General features: G+C 40.6%; 1 protein-coding gene across 1 annotated transcript in view; it reads right to left on the bottom strand.

The window, feature by feature from the left end:
- Positions 1 to 26337, bottom strand: part of PIWIL2 (piwi like RNA-mediated gene silencing 2) — a 70522-nt gene that overhangs the window by 8342 nt on the left and 35843 nt on the right. The window contains exons 10-19 of the mRNA XM_014867187.3: positions 24028 to 24216; positions 23354 to 23438; positions 22551 to 22640; positions 20959 to 21099; positions 18400 to 18513; positions 17180 to 17368; positions 15026 to 15127; positions 14342 to 14458; positions 13683 to 13771; positions 12723 to 12828 (exon numbers count right to left, since the gene is read on the bottom strand). Of these exons, the coding sequence (XP_014722673.2) occupies positions 12723 to 12828; positions 13683 to 13771; positions 14342 to 14458; positions 15026 to 15127; positions 17180 to 17368; positions 18400 to 18513; positions 20959 to 21099; positions 22551 to 22640; positions 23354 to 23438; positions 24028 to 24216 (1222 nt within the window). The remainder of the gene's footprint in view (positions 1 to 12722; positions 12829 to 13682; positions 13772 to 14341; positions 14459 to 15025; positions 15128 to 17179; positions 17369 to 18399; positions 18514 to 20958; positions 21100 to 22550; positions 22641 to 23353; positions 23439 to 24027; positions 24217 to 26337) is intronic.

Below are 26337 nucleotides of genomic sequence, written 5' to 3' on the forward strand. Positions count from 1 at the left end.
CCGCCACCCTCAGCCTCACTGCAGGACCCTGTCCTGCAAATATGGGGATCTGTGCTCTGATTGCTCACTGCTGCTTCTGACCACAGAAGTGCAGACAAAAAGACTGGTGGTCATTGTTGTTGCAACTCCTTCTTTGTCTGAAGTGACTTCCAGGGGATTTAATAGGCCAGTGCCACCCCCTACCACTTTTTTCCTCTTTCAGGAATCAGACACTAAAGACTAGGACGTTCAAACACAACTGCACGTATGGGGAAAGTTAGAAAGTGACCACACACGCCCAGGAAAGGCTCAGAAGAGGCCCGAGAAAACCTTCAGTTCACACTGCAGGCTGAGCCCAGCATGGACACAGCCCACAACCACCAACACAAAACGAAACCACACACAAAAACAAAAAACAGCAAACTCAGGGCCGGCCCGGTGGCACAGTGGTCAAGTTTGCGTGCTCTGCTTCAGTGGCCCAGGGTTCGCTGGTTTGGATCACAGGTGTGAACCTACTCACTGCTTATCAAGCCATGCTGTGGCAGGCGTCCCACATACAAAGTAGAGGAAGACGGGCATGGACGTTAGCTCAGGGCCAGCCTTCCTCAGCAAAAAAAGAGGAGGATGGATGTTAAATCAGGGGTAATCTCCCCCCTCCACCCCCCAAAAAAGTGTAAAAAAACCCCAGCAAACTCTGGGGATGGGGGAAAATCTGATACAAAGTTAACACATTATTAGATCCAAATGTCCAGTTTTCAACAAAAAGTCACAACACATACAAAGAAATAGGAAAGTATGACCCAAAGGAAAAAATTAAATCAACAGAAACTGTTACTGAAAGAGACCCAATGGCAGATCTACTAACCAAAGACTTCAACCATCTAAAGATGTTTAAGGAACTAAAGAAAGATATGGAGAAAATAAAGAAAGCAATGTATTGAAAAATGGAAATATCAACAAAGAGAAAACCTACAACATAACCAAAAAAAGAAATTCTGGAGTTGAAAAGTACAACAGCTAAAATAAAAAATTCACTAGATGGGTTCAGAAGCAGATTTGAGCAGGGAGAAGAATCAGCAAACTTGAAGATCAGACAATGGAATTATTGAGTCTGAGGAACAGAAAGAAAAAACACTGAAGAACAGGGAAGAACTAAGAGACCTGTGGGACACCATCCAGTGGACCAACATGTACAGTGTGGGAATCCCAGAAGGAGAAGAAAGAAAGGAGCAGAGAATATTTGAAGAAACAATGGCTGAAAACTTTCCAAATTTGATGAAAGACATGAATATAAACATTCAAGAAGCTCAACGAACTCCACGTAAGATGAATTCAAAGAGATCCACACTGAGACAGATTATAATCAAATTTTCAAAACACAGAGAATCTTGAAAGCAGCCAAGATAGAAGGAAATCATCACCTACAAGGTATCCTTAACAAGATTATCAGCAGACTGCGCATCAGAAATTTGGAGGTCACTTTTCTTCAAAAGTGAGGAATAAATTAAGACATTCTCAGATAAACAAAACCTGAGGGAGTTTGTTACCAACAGATAGCCTATGCAGGAAATACTCGACGGAGTCCTGTAGGATGGAATTAAGAACACTAGACAGCAACGTGAAACTATGTGGACAAATAAAGATCTCAAAAAAGGTAAATACATGGGTAATTATAAAAGCTAGTATTATTGTAACAATGGTGTGTAACTATACTTATTGTTTTCTATATGATTTAAGAGACTAGCAGGTTTAAAGAAAAAAACAATTATTAGTCTAAAACACAGCATTACTCTAACTTTGGTTTGTAAATCCAAATCTTGTTTTTTACATAATTGAAGAGACAAATGAATTTAAAAGAATTAGGGGCTGGCCCTGTGGCCGAGTTGGTTAAGTTCACGCACTCTGCTGCAGGCGGCCCAGTGCTTCGCTGGTTCGAATCCTGGGTGCGGACATGGCACTGCTCATCAAACCATGCTGAGGCAGCGTCCCTCATGCCACAACTAGAAGGACCCACAACGAAGAATATACAACTATGTACTGGGGGGCTTTGGGGAGAAAAAGGAAAAAAATAAAATCTTAAAAAAAAAATTATTAGTGTATGTTTTGGGGCACGTAATGTATAGAGATGTAATTTCATGACAACAACTGAAGAGGGGGGAGGGACCTGTAAAGGAGCAGTGTTTGTATGTTATTGAAGTTAAACTGCTATAAATTCAAATTAGAGTGCTATAAGTTTAGGATGTTAAATGTAATCTCCAAGGTAACCACAAAGAAAACAGCTATTGAACATACATAAAAGGAAATGAGGAAAGAATTTAACCATTCCACTCTAAAAAATCAACTAAACACAAAAGAAGACAGTATTGCAGCAAATGAGGAACAAAAAAGCTGTAAGGCATATAAAAACAAATAGCAAAATGACAGAAGTCCTTCCTTATCAGTAATTGCTTTAAATTTAAATGGATTAAACTCTGCAATCAAAAGATAGAGATTGTCAGAGTAGATAAAAACACTCGATCCAACGATATGCTGTCTACAAGAGACTCACTTTACATCCAAAGACATAAATAGGTTGAAAGTGAAAGAATGGACAAAGATATGCCACGCAAATAGTAATGAAAAGAGAGCAGGGTGGCTATGTTAATATCAAACAAATTAGACTTTAAATCAAAAAAGGTTACAAGAGACAAAGGACATTATACATTAATAAAAGGTTCAATACAGCAAGAAGTAACAATTATAAACATTTACACAGTTAATGACGTTTTGCTTCAAAATGTAAGAAGCAAAACCTGACAGCATTTACAGGAGAATCATTAGGGAAATACTAATCAAAACTACAAGGAGATGCTACCTCACACCCATTAGGATGGTTAATATAAAACAAACAACAGAAAACAAGTGTCAGCAAGGACGTGGAGAAGTTGGAACCCTTGTAAACTGTTGGGAATGTAAAATGGTAGAGCCTCTGTAGGAAAACAAATTTTTTTTTAATATCTTTATTTTACTCTCACATTTGTTAGATAATTTGGCTAGTTTTGTTTTTATTTTTGAAGATTTTATTTTTTCTTTCTGCCCAAAGCCTCCTGGTACATAGTTGGATATTTTAGTTGTGGGTCTTTCTAGTTGTGGCATGTGGGATGCCGCCTCAACGTGGTCTGACGAGTGGTGCCATGTCCACGCCCAGGATCCAAACTGGCAAAACCCTGGGCCGCCGAAGTGGAGCGCACAAACTTAACCACTCGGCCAGGGGGCCAGCCCCTCAATTTTATTTTTTTTTACTTTTTGAGGAAGATTAGCCCTGAGCTAACATATGCCACCAATCCTCCTCTTTTTGCTCAGGAAGACTGGCCCTGAGCTAACATCCGTGCCCATCTTCCTCTACTTTATATGTGGGACATCTGCCACAGCATGGCTTGCCAAGCAGTGCCACGTCTGCACCTGGAATCGGAACCAGTGAACCCCGGACCGCCAAAGCAGAACATGAACACTTAACTGCTGCACCACCGGGCCAGCCCCTGTAGAGAAATTTGAGGCAGTTCTTCAAAAAATTAAAAATAGACTTACCATATGATTGAGCAATTCCACTTCTGGGTACATACCCTAAAGAATTGAAAGTAGGGTCTCAAGAAGATATTTGTACACCCATGTTCACAGCAGCATTATTCACAACAGCTAAAACACAGAAGCAACCCAAGTGTCCATCAAGAGATGAATGGATAAGCAAAATGTGGTATGTACATACAATGGAATATTATTCAGCCTTAAAAAGGGAGGAAATTCTTTAATATACCACAACACAGATAAACTTTGAAGACATTATGCTAGGTGAAATAAGTCACAAAGACAAATATTGTATAAATCCACTTATGTGAGGTACTTAGTCAAAATAATAGAGACAGAAAGAATGGTGGTGGTGGCCAGGGGCTGAGGGGAGGGGAGAATGGGGAGTTACTGTTGAATGGGTATAGAGTTTCAGTTTTACAAGATGCACAGAGTTACGGAGATGAATGGTCATGATAAGTGCACAACATTATGAATGTATTTAGTACCACTGAACTGGATACTTAGACACAGTTAAGACAGTAGATTTTATGTTATGTGTATTTTAGTCAATGAAATAAAAGTTGGAAAAAAACAGGAAGAAGAGGCCAGGCAAGCTACTGGCAAGGGTGGGTGCAGAAAGGGCAGGCTGAAGCCTGGAAAACTCCTCAAAACGACAACCAGCTGCTCAAGATAACTCTCCACCCCAATCTCCTCCAACTCTGCTGTGAACAGGGAAGTAAGGGCGGGACTGAGAAGCAGCAAGAATTCATACTCCCACACATTCTACAGCTGCCTGCGACTTCCGATTCCAAAGGCAATACCTTGGCCCTCTCCCTTCCAGCTCTAGGTCAACACCAGTCAAAACCAGCCTGGCCCGATGCAGTCACAGTCGCAGTCGCAGCCGCAGCCACAGCAGCAGCAAAGGGCTGGAGTAATCAGAGCTGAGTTCAATCTTCTCAGAGCTCAGGCCAAGCAGGAGACCAGCTCAACATCTGTTGGTTACTTACCGTAAGAGAGGTAACGGCGGCAAGAGCCCAGAGAGTAGCGCGGTTCTGATTTTCACACGTGAGTGGGAGGAGACCTCGTTAGGTTTCAGCGGCCCATGAGACATCCGAGTTGAGAGACCAAGCAGACAGCTCAGACACGGAATGAACTACAGCTGTGACTCCCAACGTGTGCTCACGATCCCATCCTTCCCCACCTGGGAGTCCCCGAGACATTTTGGGGAGTCCACAGGGTCAAAGCTATTTTCATACTACTACCACATTACTTACCATTTTCACTCTAATTCTTTCACAAATATACAGTAGAACTTTCCAGACAGTAAATGACGTGCAACATTGTAGCAGCCTAAATATAGAATATTTACTTACCTTTTACTAACACAAACATTAAACCCACTTGCCAAAATGTAAAACAATGGCACTCTTCTCACTTCTTCACACATTTTGGAACTAATTATTTTTAATTAAAAATATTATTTATGTCATTAACACCTACTGAGTTTATTATTTTTAAGTAAATTAAGAAACATTAAAAATTTTCTGTTTTAACTTCTAATATGGTAATTGTTGATAGATATATACCCATATAAACAAGAACTCAATGATATTTCAGAATATAAAGAGTTCCTTAGACCAAAATATCTGAGAACTGCTGGACTAGAGATACAAATTTAAATACAGATATTAAATAAAGCCATGGATGAGATTAAACTTGCCTTTGAGGCTTCAGGTGATGAATTCTGAGAAACCCTGCACCTGAGGAAAACTGGAAAAGCTGGACAAAATAAAAAAGATCTCGGTGAAGGCAGAAGATCCAGGCAGCATCAGAGGAAGAAGGGGACCCAGGGAATGAATGCAGGCTTTTGAATCTGTTTTTCCCTTGGCAGCATTTGCTGATTTTGCTGATTCCCCAAGGGTACCTAAAAGGCTAGGAGGTTCCAGACTGCTTTTTTTTTTAACAGCTTTATGAAGCTATAATTTGCTATACTATAAAAGTCACCTTTTTAAGGTATAAAATTCAAATGATTTTACATTATAGAATGTTGCAACCATCACCATTAACTAGTTTTAGAACATATTCCTTATCCCCAAAGGTAATCTCATGCCCATTAGCAGTCACTCCCCATCCCCACCCAGAACGCACTAATGTGCTTTGTTTCTTTGGAAAGGCCTATTCTGGACAAACAGAATCACATAATGTGTGGTCTTTTGCGACTAAATAATTTCACTTAGCATAACGTTTCCACAGCTCCTCCGTGCTGTAGTGCGTATCAGCCCTTCATTCCTTTATGTTGCCAAATAATATTCCATTACAGGATTTATCACAATTTGTGGTCCACTCATCAGGTCATGGACATTTGGATTGCTTCCATTTTGTGCTATTATGAATAATACTGCTATGAACATTTGTGCACAAGTTTTTGTGTGGACATATGTTTTCAGTTGTCTAGGCTATACACCTAGAATTACAGGGTCATATGGTATCTTTACGTTTAACATGCTGAGAGAGTGCGAAACTGTTTTCCAAAGTAGCGCTACCATTTTACAATCCCACCAGCAATGTAGGAGTGTTTTCAATTTCTCCACATCCTCAACAACACCCTTATTATCCATCTTTTTTATTTTAGCCATCCTAGTGCGTATGAGGTGATATCTCATTGCGTGTATGTTTTTAAATTAAGAGACTTTATTTCTTAGATTTTTTTTTTTTGGAAGATTAGCCCTGAGCTAACATCTGCTGCCAATCCTCCTCTTTTTGCTGAGGAAGACTGGCCCTGAGCTAACATCCACGCCCACCTTCCTCTACTTTATAAGTGGGACGCCTGCCACAGCATGGCTTGCCAAGCGGTGCCATGTCTGCACCCAGGATCTGAACCAGGGAACCCTGGGCTGCTGAAGCGGAATGTGCGAACCTAACCACTGCGCCACCAGGCCAGCCCCTCGACCAGTTTTAAGTATAAAAAAAACTGAAGCGATAGAGTAGGATTCTGTTTTAGCCCCTCCCCACCAGCCTACACACATACAGTCGTTTTTCCATCGTTACTATATGACATTAGGGTGGTACATTTGTTACAAGAGATGAGCAGATATTGATAATGATTAACTAAGGCTCATAGTTTACATTAGGGTTCACTCTTTGGTACATTCTGTAGGCTTTGACAAATGCACCATTACAGTATCATACATAAGTTTTACAGCCCTAAAAATCCCCTGTGCTCTATCTATTTACCCTTCTCTTCCTCACCCTCCCAAACCTCTGGCAACCACTGATCTTCTTACTATCTCCATAATTTTACCTTTTCCAGAATGTCCTATAGTTGGAATCATACAGTATTTGGCCTTTTCAGATTAGCTTCTTTCACTTAGTAATATACATTTAATGTCTTTTCAGGGCTTCGTATGTCATTTCTTTTTACTGCTGAATATTTCATTGTCTGGATGCACCACAGTTTATTGTTCCATTCACCCACTGAAGGACATCTTGGTGGCTTGCAAGTTTTCCCAATTTTGGATAAAACTGCTTTAAACATCTTTGCGTGGGTTTTTGTGTGGATTTACGTTTTCAACTCATTTGGGTAAATAGTGAGCTGGATTGTATCTAAGAGTATGTGTAGTTTTCTAAGAAACTGCCAAACTGTCTTCCAAAGTAGCTGTACCATTTTGCATTCCTTCAAACAATGATGAATGAGAGCTGCTGTTGCTCCACATTCTCACCAGCATTTGCTGTTGGTGGCCTTTTGGCTTTTGGCCATTCTAATAGATGTGTAGTAGTGTCTCATTCTAATTTGTAAATACCTTATGTTATATTCTATTGGGTACCTTTTCATATGTTTATTTGTCATCTGTATGTCTTTTTTTTTTTTTAAAGATTTTATTTTTTCCTTTTTCTCCCCAAAGCCCCCCGGTACATAGTTGTATATTCTTCGTTGTGGGTCCTTCTAGTTGTGGCATGTGGGATGCCGCCTCAGCGTGGTTTGATGAGCAGTGCCATGCCCGTGCCCAGGATTCGAACCAACGAAACACTGGGCCGCCTGCAGCGGAGCGCGCGAACTTAACCACTCAGCCACGGGGCCAGCCCCATGTATATGTTTTTTTTTTTTTTTAAGATTTTAGTTTTTATTTTTCCTTCTTCTCCCCAATTCCCCCCAGTACATAGTTACGTATTTTAGTTTTGGGTCCTTCTAGTTGTGGCATGTGGGACGCCGCCTCAGCGTGGCCTGACGAGCAATGCCATGTCTGTGCCCAGGATCTGAACTGGCGAAACCCTGGGCCACTGCAGCAGAGCACATGAACTTAACCACTCAGCCACGGGGTGGCCTCTAAACCAGCTATTTTAAATACTGTTCAAAGAACTAAAGGAAACTACACCTAAAGACCTTAGGGAAGTATAAGAATGTGTTTCACCAAATAAAGACTGTCAATAATAGATACAGAAATTATAAGAACGGACCAAATAGAAATTTTGGAGTTGCAAAGTACAATAACTGAAATTAAAAACTCATTAGAGGGGTTTAACAGCAGATTTAATCAGGCAGAAGAAATAATCAGCAAACTAGGAGACAGGTCAATCGAGATCATCTGGCATGAGAAAAAGAAAGAAAAATCAAAGAAGAAACATGAATGCAGCTTCTGAGACTGTGAGACACCATTCAGCACACCAACGTACAATCAGAGTCTCAGCAGGAAATGAGAGAGGGAGGAGCAAAAATAATATCTGAAGAAATAGTGGACCCCAAATTCCCAAATTTGATGAAAAAATTAACTGACATTCAAGAAGCCTAAAGAATATCAAGTACGAAAATCTCAAACTTGATGTGCAACATCAGTTCTTCCCTGGGTCTCCAGCCTGCTGGCCCACTCTGCAGACTCTGGACTCCCAGCCTCCATAAGTCACATGACACAATTCCTAAGTAAGTGAACACAAACACACACACACACACACACACCCCTACTGCTTCTGTTTCTCGGAGAACCCTAACATACACTTAGCATAAAGAAAGAGGAAGAGACTAGAACCACATAGGAACAAAGTTTTTGTATACTATTGAAAATATGAAACAGACTGTTATAAATTAATATGCAGAAAAAGCATTTTATAAAATCCAACACACTTTCATTATAAAAACACTCAGCAAATTAGGAACAGGAGGAAACTTCCTTAACATGATAAAGGGAGTTTATGAAAAACCCACTAGCTAGCATCATACTCAAGGGTGAAAGACTTTATCCTCCTAAGATCAAGAAAAAGACAAAAATGCCTGTTTTCACTGCTGCTATTTAACATTGTACTGGAAGTTCCAGCCACAGCAACTAAACAAGAAAAATAAGTAAAAGGCATCCCAACTGAAAAGGAAGAAGTATAACTATCTCTATTTGCAGATGACATCATTCTACATATAGAAAATCCCAAAGAATTTTTTAAAAACTTACTAAAGCTAATAAATTCAGAACAGTTCCAGGATTAAAGACTGACACATAAAAACTAGTTATGTTTTTATTTTTATTTATTTTTTGCTGAGGAAGATTAGCCCTCAGCTAACCTGTTGTTGCCAATCCTCATCCACTTTATATGTGCGTCACCGCCACAGCATGACTGACTAGTGGTGCAGGTCTGTGCTTGGGATCCAAACCCGTGAACCTGGGCCACCAAAGCAGAGTGCGCCAAACTTAACCACTATACCACGGGGCTGGCCCCCGACTTATGTTTTTATACAGGAGCAATTAACAATCAAAAATAAAATTAAGAAACCTACTCCATTTTCAACAGCATCCAAAAGAATAAAATACCTAAGAATAAATTTAACCAAGGAGGTGAAATACTTGTATGTGAAAACTACAAAACATTGCTAAAAGAAATTAAGGAAGACCTAAATAAATGGAAAGACATCGTGTGTCCACATGCTGCAAGACTAAATATTATTAAGATGGCAATACTTTAAAAGTGATCTACAAATTCAAGGCAGACCCTGTCAAAAGTCCCATGGCCTTTTTTGCAGAAATGGAAATGCCTACTCTCATATTCAAATGGAACTCCCAGGAGCCATGAATAGCCAAAACAATATTGAAAAAGAAAAACAAATCTGGAACACTCACACTTTCCAATTTCAAAACTAATTACAAAGAAAGAGTAACCAGAACAGTGTTATACTTACACAAGGATGACATATAGACCAACGGAACAGAACTGAAGGTCCAGAAATAAATCTAAACATCTATGGCCAACTGAAGTTTAACAAGAGTGCCAGCACCACTCTATGGAGAAATACAGTCTCTCCGACAAATGGTGCTGGCACAAGTCGATAACCACACGCAAAAGAATAAAGCTGGACCCCTACCTCACGCCATATACAAAACGTAATTCAAAATGGATCAATGACCTAAATATAAGAGCTAAAGCTATAAAACTGTTAGAAGAAAACAGACAGGCAAACCTTCAGGACTTCAGATTTGGCAACAGATTCTTAAGATTTGACACCAAAAGCACAAGGAGCAAAAGAAAAAAATAGATAAATTGGACTTTACCCAAATTTAAAACTTCTGTGCATCAAGTAACTATCAAGAAAGTGAAGATACTCTACAGAATGGAAGAAAATATTTGCAAATCATATATGAGACAAGGGTTCTGTATCCAAAATATGTAAAAACACTCTTACAACTCAACCACAAAAAGACAGATTAATTATAATGGAGAGAGGATTCGAAAGGACTACTTCAAAGGAGATACACAAATGGATAACAAACACATGAAAAGATGTTCAACATCACTGGACATCAAGGACATAAAGCTAAAACCACAATGAAATACCACTTCACAACGGCCATCATTTTAAAACATGGAAAATAAACGTGTTGGCAAGGATGTGGAGAAACTGGAACCCTCCTACATTGCTGCTAGGAATGTAAAATGGTGCAAAGCTCTGGAAAATGGTTTGGTGGTTCCTTAAAGTAGATGAGCTGGCCCACTAGTTCCGTACCTCATACGAATGGGAGCGGACTGAGGGGAAGCACTTCTAGAATAGCACTGCTGTCAGCAACCTAGAACCAGTACAGTGGCCAAACCTAACGTCCCTTCCAAAGGTGGAAAGGTTCAGCTAGAATAGAGAGAAACAAGAACGGGAGCTGATAGCTGAGGATAAAGGAGTGATAAATGGTTATGCAATGAGGGAAATCCAATGTTACATCGGTCCCTAAAAAAAAGGCTCAGAGCAAGAGATGATAGTGTCTGTTGGCTCAAGTATACTAGATGCCTGAAGGGGTGAAGCCACGTTACCAAAACTACTCCTGCTTTTGGAAACTGACAATGTCGAACGGAAGCCTACAAACTTGAGTGGCATAGCTCAGGGAGACATTTTGGTCATATAATATTATGATGAACTGCACTAATTATTCATGCCTAAGTGGGACTCTAGTAATGTGCCCGTATTTTTTGACTCATATGTCAGGTTATATCTATCACCATGCTGCAATGTGGTGTGACACTAACCTTGTTGGGTAAGATTCAACTATATCATGTAAACAAGTCTTATGATAATACTAATATTGATAATCAAATATATTGGGAAATTGGGTTAAAGCCTCCTCAGGATGTAATACTAATGGAAAAATGACTGGCCTGAGGAAGAAGTGGATTAACTAACCACCAGCTAACTTCTATGCTAAATAGTTCTGCCCAAGTTTATTGTAAGGTACAAACAGTGGTAGATCAAGGGGAAAAAGAGTAATTAAATTCGTACAAAAATATAAAAATGTATGTAATGGCTTTATAGAGATTAGTTGTTTCTTTAAATCTATCCATCTCCCATGCTGGCTCCTCCAAACATCAGGCATATTCACAAGGATGCTACTCAACAAATAGCATGCAGTGGAAATGATACTGCATGACTATCAAGGCTAAGTATAAAAGGTAACGTCTTCCACCTGGCTTTCTCAGTCTCTTGGAATGCTCATGCTTTGAACCCAGTCACCATGCTGTGAGGAAGCCCAAACAGCCCATATGGAAAGATCACATTATAAGAGGCCCACATGGAGAGGAACCAGAGCTCACTGTGCCCTGACCAACCTTACAACCGTGAACATCATAAATGCTCACTGGATGCCACTCAGTTTTAGCGTAATTTGTTACACAGCCATGAATAACCAAACAGTGCTTAAGTAATTTACAACCCAGAGGGAGAGAAACATAAGGATACAAATATCTAATATAAGGCAGGATGTTATAACCACTACATAGAATATAAACAAAGAGACTTGAGAGAGGAACATAAAGAAATAAGTCTAGCTAAGGGATGGAGCAGCGGGGGAAAAAATGGGAAAGGCTTCACGGAAGTCATCTTTGAACTAAGGCCTAAAAGAGAGACGGGCCTTTGAGGCCAAACAATAGCAACGATAACAAGAGAAAGGAAGGCACGGTGGAACCTGGGAACAAAGTAGCCTATCACATGGACCTCCGTAGAGACAAAAAGTCAACTTCTTTTTTGCATAATCTCTAATACTGAAACAATATCAAACTATTTGAAGGACACTGCAGGAAACAGTCTAAAAAGAAACAAGGTGAAGTTCTGGAGACTGGCTTTAATCATATGAAATTACTAAATTTCTTGCAGTTTAATCTCTATGCAAAGGGCTAACTCTAACCCTAAGAAACAAAAGCCACTCATTAGTTCTTCCTTTGATGTGCTGGCCAAGGCAAAAACCAGTACTTCGCTTGCTCACTGTTCCAGACCCAATATCAGCTCAACGACAGCAATTCCCCACGGTTAGCATTCTTTGGCGTTCTAGAGGTGATTTACAGGGAAGCATTTGTCTTGAACCAAAATGAAAAGAGCCAGCACCTAATAACAGTCATAAAAAGCTGAGTAAATTCATAAGCTGCTTTAATTGCTGAAATTTACCCCCAACTTGCCTGGAAAGGGCATAAAGACTATGTCCAGGTGGATCAGGCTAACGACCTGGGGAATAACCACTACTTACCAACCCAAATCAAAGCACTTTAGCTCTTTAAGGTGCTCTGTATAAGTCGAGGCCTGAAAGCAGTGCCTGTGAGCTGCGCGCTCAGCATGACTCACCTTTCAGTCTGTTTAGGAGACTCACCTTCAATTTGGGATCCCTCCCACTAAATCAGACTTCCTCTTACAGTGGTCAGGTGGGCAATCCTTAAAAACCCTGAAACTTTACAATTTCTGTTCTCCTCACCTCATAGAACTTTTTTAAGGAGCCCACCAGGCACAGCTTCAGGCTATCCACGATCTCCTGGTGAGGCATCTGGAACACCACTCGTGAATACCATTTTGTGAGGGTGCTGGGGTGGAGGCAGTAAAGAGAGAGAGAGATGAGGACACACTCTCAGAGGAAGGCCACAGTCCAACTGTCAGCACACAGGCTTCTCTAAGCACCAATCCAACCACAAGCACCTAGTAAATGCACTTACACTACCTGTAAAAACACACAGTGATGTGGGGAAAAGATATATGCAAGCCATATACAGAATGTAAAAAATAAAGACAGAATTGTGGATATTTGCTACAAAACTGTTTCCAATTAAAACATTTAACTACCTAGATGTCCAGCAACAGAGGACGAGTTAAATAAACAGTGCTGTAGCAGACGATCAATTCCACACAGAGCTAAAAACAATCGTTTGAGATTGTACTGATATAGGAAAATGCCCAAAATGTATAATTTAAGTACACAAAACAAGCTCAGGATCAGTATACACAGTAATATGCCATCTGTGTATACATCTATACACCACATATATGTGTTAACATGTGAATAAAATAGAATCTGAAAGTATGTATATATCAAACCTCTGATGGTGGTTAATAAACGATGGACCAGGAAAAACTTTCACTTTCTAAATTGCTGCAGATATTTGCATGAGCATGTCTAATTTTTACAATCAGAAGAAACAAACAAAAAACCCACCAAGACACAGGCCCCATTCTGAAGGAAGCTACTCTGCAGCCGGGGAACAAATTTGGTAAATAGATTCCAGAAATATCACAGGAAGATGGAGGAAGGAGTTTAGTATACTTTTACTTAATAAATAAAAGTATACTTTTTTGAGTATTATATTACACAAAATATTAAAAAAATACTTTCTGGATTTATAATAAGACTAGGCATTAAAATGGAACTCTGAGTACTACTCACAGATTGATGCTCGCAACGAAGCCAACCACGGACCTCATGCCCCTGCTGGGGTCATGGTAGACATCCATCCCAATCACCATGAGTTGTTTCTGGGTGAGAAAACAAAAAAACACACCAAAAACCCCCAAGCAACCCATCACCCCATCTTTAATTATAATCTGAACCCCAAAGCAATATATGAAAATAAGTTCTGGGAAAGGAAGAGAAAGACAGCGACCCATTTGACCTTTTTAAAACACTATGGACAAAGCCAGAGATCTGGACCAAGGGTCAGCAAACTTCCTCTGTGAAAGACTCAAGAGCAAATATCTTAGGCCTTGTGAGGCACAGTCTATGTGGGAACCTTCTACTCTGCCACTGCAGCATGAAAGCAGCCACAGAGAGTACAGAGTACATAGTAAGGCTACGTTTCAATAAAATTCCACTTAAAGACATTGAAAACTAAATTTCATATACTTTTCATGTGTCAGGAGATATGAGTCATATTTTCATTTTTTCAGTCATTTACAAATATAAAAACCGTTCTTAGCTTGTGGGCAACAAACCACTTAGACTACTAAGCGCTGCAAGCAAGGGTAACTGTGAGCAAAACTAGAGAATAGCTGGGTAGGATTCTCTGAGAGCTGAAGTGAATGAAGGCATATGTTGGCATCACTCACCAGAGGAATATCCACTCCCCAGAGCTCACCACCCAGTTTACAGTTAATCTGAAGTAAAATTTTCTGGGCCACACTCCGAAGCCTGGTGGGCTGACCAATGGTTCGGACATTGATGACCTATAATAAAGGGACCAAAAAGATATGGGAAAGAGGACACTATCAGCCTCTCAGACAATGTAAACAACTCTAAAGTAAACATTCCATTTGTTTACGAAACTCCAGTTAGCAATTAATTCACTTTGCCTTCACAGTTCTATATCCTAGGGTTTCTAGGCAGGCAAATGCACGCGCACACACACAACACAAACACAAACCAAGAAAACAACTGACAAACCAAAACTTTCAACAGGATGCCATGCAGAGTAAATTTTTTTTAACCTCGATAGGAACACCAGTTTTCCCCTTTCAGAGAGAACCCCATACTCTCAGAACCCATCATGTGAAAGCCCCTGGACACGCTCTCTGAACAAGCAAAAGCACTCATTTGGGAACACGAAGGCAGCATTTACGAAGAGCACCTGCTGTTCACCAGGTTACTCTAATAAGGGAAATATGTCACCAGACGGGTCTACACACGCTGGCTTCTAAGAGTTACTTCAGTCTTCTTGAATACATGTACCCTCTTTCCAAGCCTCAAGGGAGGCCAGCGTTTCCATCTGTGCCTCCTGCCCAGCTCCCACTCACCTGCGAGGGCACGGGAGCCTGCACACAGCACAGCTTTTTAATGGCCCCATAGAGATCGTCACGTGTGCCCACGATGATGCAAACAACCATCTGTATCTTCCCCTTGAGAAAATAAAGTATATATAAGTCAGGCTTTGGAACTCTCAAGGGACCTTGATAGGGCTCCAGTCAGGGGCAGTCTGAGAGTCTGCAAAGCCAGAGGACCTTTAAGGTAGAGAGGGAACTGAAACAGAGAGGATGGACATGCCAACACAGAAAAAGGTCTTTGAACCTGAAAGAACATTTGTTGGGTCCAGGGCTTCTTTGCACAGATAGATAGTATGTTACCATAAATTACGTACAGCTGGTCCTGATTCACTACCCGATTTATTTATGAGACTTAAGATGCCTGGAAAAGGATTAGGATTGAAAACGTGCAAAGGTTACTTACTATCTGCTGCTGTCAACTCCCTATAACGTTTCTTACCACTCTCTCTAGTAGACTAAGCACCTTATTACAGTCATACCTCAGAACTGAACTGAGGAAACATGCAAGGCAACACCACAAGAACGGGTTCAGAGCCAAGCGCAGGAGGAAATGAAGCTGCCGGCAAATAACCAGTGGCTCTCCCCACCTCTCTGGTCAGGAGAGGGAATGACACTGCCAGGAGGCTATTTCATATCAGCATCCTCTACCCTCACTGCCGAAGAGACCTAACATTAAAAACAGAGGATCTTTCAAAGTCTGAATAAAGAAAAGGGGCACTCAAGTGAAATAAAGTTGCCAACCCTGTATGCCAGAAAGGGCTATAAACGGTAAATCAATAGTGCACTCCTCCAAATCAAGATCAGCATTAGATTAAGACTTCTCGCAGGACACATGTTCCAGCAACCACACCAAAGAGCTTCCAAAGTCACGTAGAACACAGGCTGCACACGGGGAGCTTATGGGCTGGATCTAGCAAACAGATGTGCTGTTTTAGTGCCTATAATGATTTACAAGGCTTTTTATTTTTAAAAAAATTAACATTTAAACATAGGGAGGTGTACATATACGCAAATCCAGATTTTTGGCTTCAACCGAAAAGCAAACAAATTAACAATCAATTTGACAAGGCTGGGCGTTTATCTGCAGTCATGGGGCCACTCTCTTCAGTTCACTACAGTGCCCTCCTGGTACTCGTCTGGCTCCTGTAGACCTCTGAGTCTGTGATCCTTAACAAAGAGAATAATAAAACAGACTGCCCTAAAGATAGCAGAGAGACAGCAAGGCCAACATGAGTGAGGTCTGGTGAACATCAGGAACGAAACTCACCCCCACGCTGCATGAACACTGCTGGCAGCGCTCAGACAGAGAAATGAGGCACCGTGAAAGTGCGGGATGATGTACTAGACTGGGCTATTCTTTTGAAACCAGAGCAGAATTGAGCAATGATCAGGCCTGGGGAAGCCCACGGGAGTACGAGAGACATGAGAAGTTCGGAGGAAACTGTGGAGAGAGAACACAAGCGTGCTGCTGCTGAGTGGTGGATGGAAAGAGAAAGCTACAAGGCCACGACAACCCAAATCTATGACGATCTCACAAGAACTGACTCTTGGATTTAAGGGCTAATTATTGCCCAAAAGTTCCCTCTGCTTGCGTTCCCTCCCTAATCCTCTTCCTCTGTTTTATATACAAACAGATGAGAACTACAGGCCTGAACGAGTGAGTCCTGAGGGCTACGGTCTGCTCAGCTCCAAGGGTCCCGATCAGCTCTCAGGGCCAAGGTGATGGGCCACCTGCCAAGTTCATCAACAGAACAATCTGAATCTTGAGCCAGAGTGGACTGTGATAGCTCAGTACTGAATCATGCAAGTAGGCACCTGGCCCAGGAAGTCACTTTCTGAGCATGATATGTTCCATATAGATAACAAACTAATGTTAAGTGAGCTATTCCCTCAGCCAATTACGTGAGGAACAGAACACCAGAGTGAGTGCCAACACGTAATGAAAGAAGCAAAATTAACCAAAGGGCATAAGGACTATTTTCCTAGTTTAGTACTTACGTGCACATGAGTAGGGCACAGGTTCCTGGACATCATCACTGCCAGACTAATAATCAAGATAATTTAAAATCAAGTACTCAGACATTTTATAATAGGCATTCTATAAATTTATTCAAATTAATTTATTACCTCAACTCCCAGCATGGACTGAATGGTCCTGATATAGGTCTCTATTCGATCATCCTTCAGTTCAACCCAGGCTGGTGGGCTCAGGCGCATGCCAATGGGGCCAGCTATCTTCTCTAACATGTTAACCAGTTCTCGGGCCTGATCCACTGCTCTCTTTGGGTAAAACAGTGCCCAGAAATGCATGGGGACCTAGGAACAACCACAAGCTATTTTCAGTACTTTGCACAACTTGACTACTCCAAACTCACACCCGGGAAATGTTATTCCAGAGAATAAACTGTTCACTCTCTCTTCTTGAGTCTTGTCTTATCTAATTCCTATTACTGATAAAGATGCGTGTGATAAGTAAATGGTGGTATAGTGTCAATAGAATACTACACAGCAATGAGAATGGAAACTCTATAACCATACCTAACAAGACGGATGAAACTCACCAATACAAGGCTGAAGAAACGAAGCCAGACGTAAGAGAACACACGCTGTCTGGTTTCATGTAAACATCAAGTACAAGAACGGCTGAAATGAATCTATGCTGTTAGAAGCCAGGATAGCAACTATTCTTGGGGTGTGTAAGGGTGTGACACACAACTAATAAAGATTTTCCAATTATGCTAGGTAGTATCTAGGAGCATGGGGCACTGGCAAAGTTCTGTTTTCTAACCCTTGATGCTGATTACACAGGTTTATCCAACTTGTGAAAAAATCATCAAGCTATAGGCTTGTAAGTGTACTTTTTCTTCAAATATATTATATTTCAATAAAAAGCTTTAGAAACAGATGTGAGTCCTTTATGCATGCCCACAAAGATCAGGTTGGCCAAAACCAACAATAATCATATACCACTTTGATCTCTAGTTGCCTTGTGGGGCTCCTTTAATTTTACTTCTCTCATGGATAAAAACACCTTCCAGGAAGCCCTGGGGGGAGAGGGAGGAAGGAGAAAGGAAGAAGGAAGGAAAAGGGAGAGTGGGTAATGGGCTCGCACAGTACGCATTACCACAGCAGTTTACTCCCCCTTCCTAAGGCCACGGTCAAGCGAGGGCCTACCTCTAACAACTCGCCAGCTGCTCTGTTTGAAGGACCCCTGTTAGCAGACAATTCAGGACGGGAATTCAGTTGGTACTTTCTCTCAAAAAGAGGACACTAAATCATTCCTGCCTCCCAATTTCTACACTTTTAAAAGTACTGGTCCTCTCTTTACCACCTCAAAAATCACTTACAGTCAAGATGGAAGGGTCTCTGGTTACTTCTTTAATCCAGTTTAGCTCCTGAGATGTGACAAATGAAGTATTTCTTAAGTTAATTCTTTCCAGTGGCAGAACACGTCCTTCAATCTAAACAGAAAATAAGGTACCTCTGACATGACCCATGTGCAAACGCTATTTAGAAAAACACTGATACTCTTCTCTGTGAGGCCTGGTCAGTTCCCCTATACAGACTTGTGGCTGTTATAACTTCTGGAAGTGGCAGGAAAATGAAACTGCTGGTAGTGAGAGGGGATGTCAGGAAGACCCTCAACATAAACACGCAGGTAAAATTTTTATAGGCACTGCTCTTTAACTGGTAAAGCTTCCAACAGGGTCTCCCAAGAAAGGGATTAAAAACATTGTCTCTTTAGAACCAGAGAATGCGTGTAAAACTACTACAATTTCAAGGTGAAGAGGAAAATAATCTTTAAAAATATTTTAAGGGAAAAATTGGAAGTATAAAATTCAAGGTAAAATTTCTTAATAAAGCTGAACATAAACTACTACTATACTTTATATAAAAGGACAGCTGGAAGAAAAAGGCATAAATACAACTGAAGAACAAATTAAAGTTAAGAATGGTAAATCAGTTAGATCCAAGAACAGGACGATAACTAAGCTGATCTGATGATATATCAATATGATGGACTATTTTGCAGTCATTAAAATCACCTTCTAACTACATGTAACATGATCCTGTTTTTTCAAAAAACAAATAGCAATGTATGTATCACAAAATCTGAATAAGTCCATACCTAGTAATGATTATCTCTGGGGGAAGTGTAATTATGGAGGGTTTTTACTTTCTATGACCTCTACTGTTTGCTTTTCTTAAAAAGTAACAAATACTTTATCTACAATAAAAATTTTTTAAAATAATTTTCTTTATAAAAGTCTAAAAAAAAAATAACAATACCCACATTGGCAAGAGTGTAAGGAATCAGACTCATCTTATGCTTATAAAAGCAAAAAATTGTTTAAACTTTCTCGAGGACAATTGGCAATACTTAATAAAAGTACTAAAAACATAAATGCCCCCTGACCTAATAATTTCATTTCCATAAATTTGACTATGAAAATAATAACACATGCAAAGATTTAGTTACAAGGATGTTCACTGAATCACTGTTTATAATGGGAAAATACTAAATTGAATTTGAATGTAAAGACTAGGAAATTAATAAAATGAAATATCCAGTAGCCATTAAAAATATTTAGGAAAAAAATATTAAATGACATGGAAAAACAACCAAAATATATTAAGGGAAAGAAAAGAATCCATATGAATACATACTATATGTGTGCATGTACATACACAAAACACTGAAGGATATGTACCAAAATGTTAACAGTAGTTATTCTGATACAGGAAGATTATGGATGAACTTTTCTCTTCTTTGACTGAAGTTTTCTGCACCTTCAAATAATATTTAATGACATGAAAACATGTTCAAGCTATAATATTAAATGAAAAAGAAGATGCAAAACCATACACAGTATAGTCAAAATTTTATAAGATTTATTTTCACAGGAAAAAAATTTAGGGGAAAGAAATACATCGCAAATGTTGTCCTTTATATACATCTAAAATAAATCACTGAGCTCTTATCTTTGGGTGATGAAATTATTGATGTTTTTATTTCCTTCTTTATATTTTCTAAAGTTTCCATATTTTCCTTATTGACTATCCTTTACTTCCATAAAAAAGAAAAACAGAATTTTTTACAAGGAGGCAGTCCTGAGTGCAAAAGAACTGGAGGACAGAAATAATTATTTTGGTATAACCTCAAAAGAAAGGTGAAAAGCAATAATAGCTAATATTTATTGAGCACTTGCTGTGTGTCAGATATTATGCTAAAGATTTTACCATTTAATTCTTTTAACTCAATTATTATCCTCATTTTTCAGATAAAGAAACTAAGACATGCTAAGTAATTTGTTCAAAATAACCAAGATGGCAAGCGGTAGAACTGAGATTCAAAGCCACATAAGCTGACACCAAAGGCCCAGGGCCCCACCACCACGTCACAGCACCTCTGCACCGTGGATCACGCCACAGAAAATACAACACAGCACACTCGGGCAAATGAAGGCAGAAAGGGCCGCAAGAAAATCAGACTGTGCAAACCTGAGGCTCCTTGTGCCTACGGAAGAATGACAGTAGTACATTCAAAGAGACAAGTTAATTATTGGGAGAGAAAACTTGAGAAGAATGAAAAATACATACAGAACTTTAGAAATAATTTGAGTTGGAAAACTGAAAATGAGGTAAATTTTAAGTCAATATTCCTTTTGTCATCTATTTGACTGGAAATTAATGGCTTGGATCCCTGGGAAACACAGAGGAAAAATCTGTAAGAAATATTAGCAAATTGTCAAGGAAATTAAAGTATTATGACTGAAAAAAAAAGAATATAAAAATAAAGCAAAACTCCAAAATAAAGACAAGACAGAAAGTTATAACCCAGTCTCACAAAGCTCTCAAACCTTTGGTTAAAGCTGCTTCCTCTCCCATCCCACCTCCTGACTTACCTTATGCACATCCTTCTGCAAACAGAGTCCCCAGCGCGTCAGTTCCTTGCTAGCTGTCTCATTCTTTGAAATTCTCTGTAGCAAGCATTCCAATGCATTATGGTGCTGTTTGGGGCTCAAGTTGATCTGCTGGGTCAAGTCCTAAACAGAATCAAAACGGAGATAATAAGTTGTAAGTATCACTTTCACCAATATGAGGTTAAATAAACCCCAAGGCGTCTAAAACAATTCCATGAGAAGCTCTGCCCCGAAATCTGTAGAAATGTTCACCTACCTCCAAGGACTCTAATAAACATCTCTCAGGACTGTGCAAAAGGTATAAAGTTAAAATCTTAACCATAAAGTAAGAATTTTAAATGTTACTGTTTCTTCCTCCCTCATGACATCTAAATCTTATCTCTTTCTCAAAGCCATGTTCTGATTTTAAAATTCCTAAGAGATTCTACAAAATAGGGGCAGAGGGGGCTTGATTACACCTATTTAATATTTAGGAAAAATAGAGGGGAAAAAACGCCCTGTGCTAGATACACAACCAAACAGAACAGAACAGAAAACCACAGCCAGCCTTATACCTGAGGTCATACTGTACGAGCCATTTAATGTTACCGTTGAGACACTTTTTTTCTCCAGTGTTTGGCCCATAGTAGGTGCGTTCTCCATATTTATTGTTGAATGAATACCTAACAGGTGTGTATGAAGATTCTGAATCACATAAGTGAGTTCCTTCTTCTGGGTCTAATGAACTGCACAGCTGTTGCTCCCTGCCAGGCAGTCCTCAGGGTCAGTGAGTCTATGGGGCTGTACAGATAGCTCTGTGATCGTAAAGTCATTAGGCAACTGGGAGTTGTAAGGAAGGAGCCTTGACCTGCATGTTAAAAACAGAAGCCTCAGAAGATAAACATGAAAGAAATCTTTTACAGTAATTTCGAGCTTCACTTCAGGCTCCTAATGACGTTACTAAAAATAATATGTGGCATCTGAGACAAGCAGAAGTCCAAGTAGGACAGACAAGGACTGGGAAGGTGAGGCAGCAGAGTGGCTCAAGCATAGGTCCCAGCGCGTGGAGGCGAAGCACTCGGGGTCCGGCCTCACGCTGCACACACCCCTGCTTCTCGGCTATTTCCTATGGGACAGAGCCCAGCACGTCCAGGGCACTCCAAGCCTCACAATATGAACTTTTATCCTTTTACCTCACCCTCTGATTTGTTGACTTTTTGTTACATTATGTCCTCCACCCCTTCAAATAAACGAAAGGCTTATAGAAATGTTAAAAACATTCATTGCTCTCAGGGAACCTCTTTTAGGATCATGTGACCAGTTTACAGTCATTCACCTGATTGGTGAGGGTGAAGACGGAATCATTTGTTTCCTTTTACCTTATGATCCAGTTGCTCCACTGTTCTAACAACCTTCAAAAAGCAGCTCTGATTGGCTTTCTCACAGTGTGTGGGAAGGGACCTGGATCATGTTTTACAGAAAGGAAAACTGCAGCCTGGACAAACGGACCTGCCCAGGTAATGACGCAAGCCTGGCCTGGTTGAGGCTCCATCTGCTATCGCGAAGGTCTCCCACTCCAGACAGGCATTTCTCACCTTCATGGCTCTGAAGTCCTTCTTCATCTTCTCAGGGATTCCCGTCATGAAGGAGAGCTCCGGCAGCAGCAGGATTTCACCTTTGAGCAGCTGTGAAGAGAGAATGGAGAGGGAAACTAAGGCAGCAGAAGAGGACCCTGCTGCGCTGACCTGCACCAGACATGCCGTGCAGGGTGCTGCAGGGACTCAGTGGCGCCCTAAGGAATACACAACCCCAGAGGAGAGGGTCGGGAGACACTACACACATCTCACCCTTTCTTCCCTCAGTGACAACACACACAGCCTGTTGTATTACACAGAGGGAAAAATATTCAAACCGTCAAAAGGAAAGGAAAAAACAGAAAAACAAAACGATTCTGTTTCTCTCAGGCCTCCAGACAAACTAAGACAACACATCCCACCCAGCTGGTGCCTCCAGTTCATCTTAGCCTGTCGATCTTCACTCTTCATACTTAAGACAGAGAAGCCAGGCATCAATGCGCTTCCCCCAGCCCCTAGCCCTGTTAAAATGTCTATAACTTCCCCAATGGGTCCATTGTTTTAATCTTTAGCAGCAAATTATCCTTATTCCTTAACCTAACTTGCTCACATGGATATTTAGCTCTTCATGATGGGGACTTCAAAAGCAAATCCTACAGTATGAAGTGCCACCTCTGGCTAGATCAGAGACAAAACCCTGCATAGCTTTCCCTAAACACACTGTAATCATTGCTCCACGGTTCCCAGAGCTGTGACGATGGCGAAGAGCAGCTGACGGGATGAAGCCCTGAAGGTGGAAGTGCAAGCCTGACACCCCCACTCACCATCCCTTGGTTATTCTGTCTCTCACTGGGCCTGTGGATCAGCAGTGGCTGGTCCTCTTCCTTAACTGTGATTCCATAGTTTTTGCTACAGCAGGGCAGAGGCAGGAAAAAATTTCAGAAACATATCACTACTCTTATAGCAACATAATCTGAGTCTCTTAACCAGGACTGAGGTACATAATTTGCATAATACCCTTGTCCAGGATCCATCGGAAACTCACCATGGCATATTTATAACTGGAAAAAGCAGGCTCAAGTTAACGTTGCAATTAAATGGAGGAGAAATAGGCTAACAGTCCAGGAAAGAATTTGTTTAAAACTGCATCAGGCTAAAGGGCTTAGGCAACTAGAAAGGCAAAATGACAGTCAAATGATTAATGACTTAGATTTAACCTCTCCACTCAGACTGCTAACCAAACCAGCAAAGGAAATATAATTCAAAGACCTGAGATTAATTTACGAAGTCACTTCCAAAAGTACTAAAAGAAATGAAGCTTTAAGGGTAGTATTCTGGTCAAATCCCACACACCAGATCATTCCATCACAGGCGCATTACCAATCCTCTTATTTTTAGTCTCCCATTGTATGCCACTGTGGAACTCAATATCTTGCTGGAGAATGGCAGACTACGTCCCACCCCCGCCGCAGGCTCCAGTCCAGTCTCTTCTTTCTACCTGTAGTATTCCAAGAATGTGATCTCCTTCCCATCAGACATTGTGAAGCTATCTTTTGGAGTCTTATTCCAGTCCACATCATCAATACGATAGGTACGATTGTTGTATCGGGTTATAACAATATTGCCAACCAGATGCTTAGTACACTCATCCTGGAAGTTTTCTTTGTTCTGCTGATACATGGCATGCCTTTGGAAAGAGACAAAAGATTTTAGGATCATATTTGTATACACAGAGCAATATACAAGGGACAGGAGACACAGATAAGTACTCTGGGGGTATGATCACAACTACACAGCACCAGAAGGCTCCAGCTATCTCTTTTAAGAGATGGGCCTTTCATCTCTTTCCTTTTTAGCATTACCCGCCCCCAAAGAAATCAACAAAAAATAATGAAAGGATAAAAACTGAAAACTGTAACTACAAATTAATAAACTCACTGTATTCCTTAAAATAAGGGACTTTATCAAAATAATTATTTTTTTGTCATCATTATTAAGACAGAGTATACAGAGGAACAATAAAACATTCTTTAAACTATATTTTCCCTTTCTAGCTGAAGGAAGAAATTACAAGTACCTATCACAAGACGGCACTGGTGAAGATGCTAAAGATGCAGAGATGAAAAGGCTCACCAGACAGATGTACTCTCCTGGTAACCTCTCCAAGAGTGCCGTGAACAAGACAACATGGGAAACTCTCAGAAAGCATGTCTGAATATGCCCAGGGAGTCAAGGAAAGTTTACAGAAGCAGCTGCTCCTTGAAGGAGCAATCTCCCAGGCAGAAACACTGGGGCAGGGCAATGAGGGGCACTTCAGCCAGACAGAGGCAGCGGTACACAGGGGACAATCAGGGATCTGGGACTGGGGAGAGTGAGGAAGTGAAAGAGGAACAGAAGACAGTAAGCATAAGCTGAAGATGGCGGGACCAGATACAAATTCCCTTGTAAGTCAAGGATCAGAACTGGGACTTTTTTCTATGGGCCAATGTCACCCAGGTAAATTCTTCAGGAACACTGGTCCCTTGAGAGGTCATGAGGCGGTGAAAAAAGTTCCACAGTCAAGAGCCAAGTCCATTCTGCATGTTATAACCCCTCCCTAGAGGTTCACAGCATACATTCCACACATACTGCTAAAGGAGGAAAACATACTGAGCTGTATTTGCCTCCAATTTATTTAACCACAGATTCCTTCTGCCTTTTTCATTCTTACCTCACCAAACATCTATAACCATTCAGGGCAATTAGTATCCTGCAGAACTCGCCTTAAGAAAGACTATAATAAGTGATGAAAAACCATCAGAGACTTGAAACAGTTCAACACTGACGGCAGACCCTGGAGCCAAAATCCTGGGTTCAAACCTTGGCTCAAACCTTGGCTCTGCCACTTACCAGCCTGTGAGACTTTGAGCGATTTATTTAACCACTTTGTGCCTCAGTTTCCTCAAGTGAAGGCAGGGTGAGTAAGAGCAACTTACTCAGAGTGTTGTTGAGAGAACTCAGTGACTTTATACATAGGAAGCACTCAGAACTGTGTTTGCAAATATCATCTCCATCATCATCACTCATGCTTAATACGTACCAGATGCTGCTGTGTGTGTGAGCATCTTTTTTTTTTTTAAGATTTTATTTTTTCCTTTTTCTCCCCAAAGCACCCCAGTACACAGTTGAATATTCTTCGTTGTGGGTCCTTCTAGTTGTAGCATGTGGGACGCTGCCTCAGCGTGGTCTGATGAGCAGTGCCATGTCCACACCCAGGATTCGAACCAACAAAACACTGGGCCGCCTGCAGCGGAGCGCGCGAACTTAGCCACTCGGCCACGGGGCCAGCCCCTGTGTGTGCATCTTTGATGTTGCTAAGTGAATGGATCACTAGAACTGAGTAACAAGGGCCACATAAACATGTGGCCTCATTCTGTCAGCTAGTTTGAAAACAGAGGAGAGATGGCTATAAAGATAGTTCACAACATATACAAGTAGTTGTGGAAGTCAAAGGTAACCATAGAACCCATATTTAAACACTTTTCAAATTGAAATTTGTTTTCAGAACCCTTAAGACAATTTTCAATTTTCTCTCACCAAATGCTGTTTCCCTAATTATTGTCTTTTGCATCAAAAAAGGGAGGTGAGGAAGGAGGTTGGAGGAAGGCAAAATCAAGAAAAAGTTAAAAAGGGATGGAGGATCACAGGAGATAAAGAATATAGTTCCATATCTTGTTACTCCAATATTCAATATTGGAGAATAGATAAAAGTCTATGATTTTTAACAGCACCTATTTCACTTTGACATCCAAAAAATATAAGTGGGGTT

Source organism: Equus asinus, chromosome 3, assembly GCF_041296235.1.
Source record: "Equus asinus isolate D_3611 breed Donkey chromosome 3, EquAss-T2T_v2, whole genome shotgun sequence".
In the NCBI taxonomy this organism is placed as follows: domain Eukaryota; kingdom Metazoa; phylum Chordata; class Mammalia; order Perissodactyla; family Equidae; genus Equus; species Equus asinus.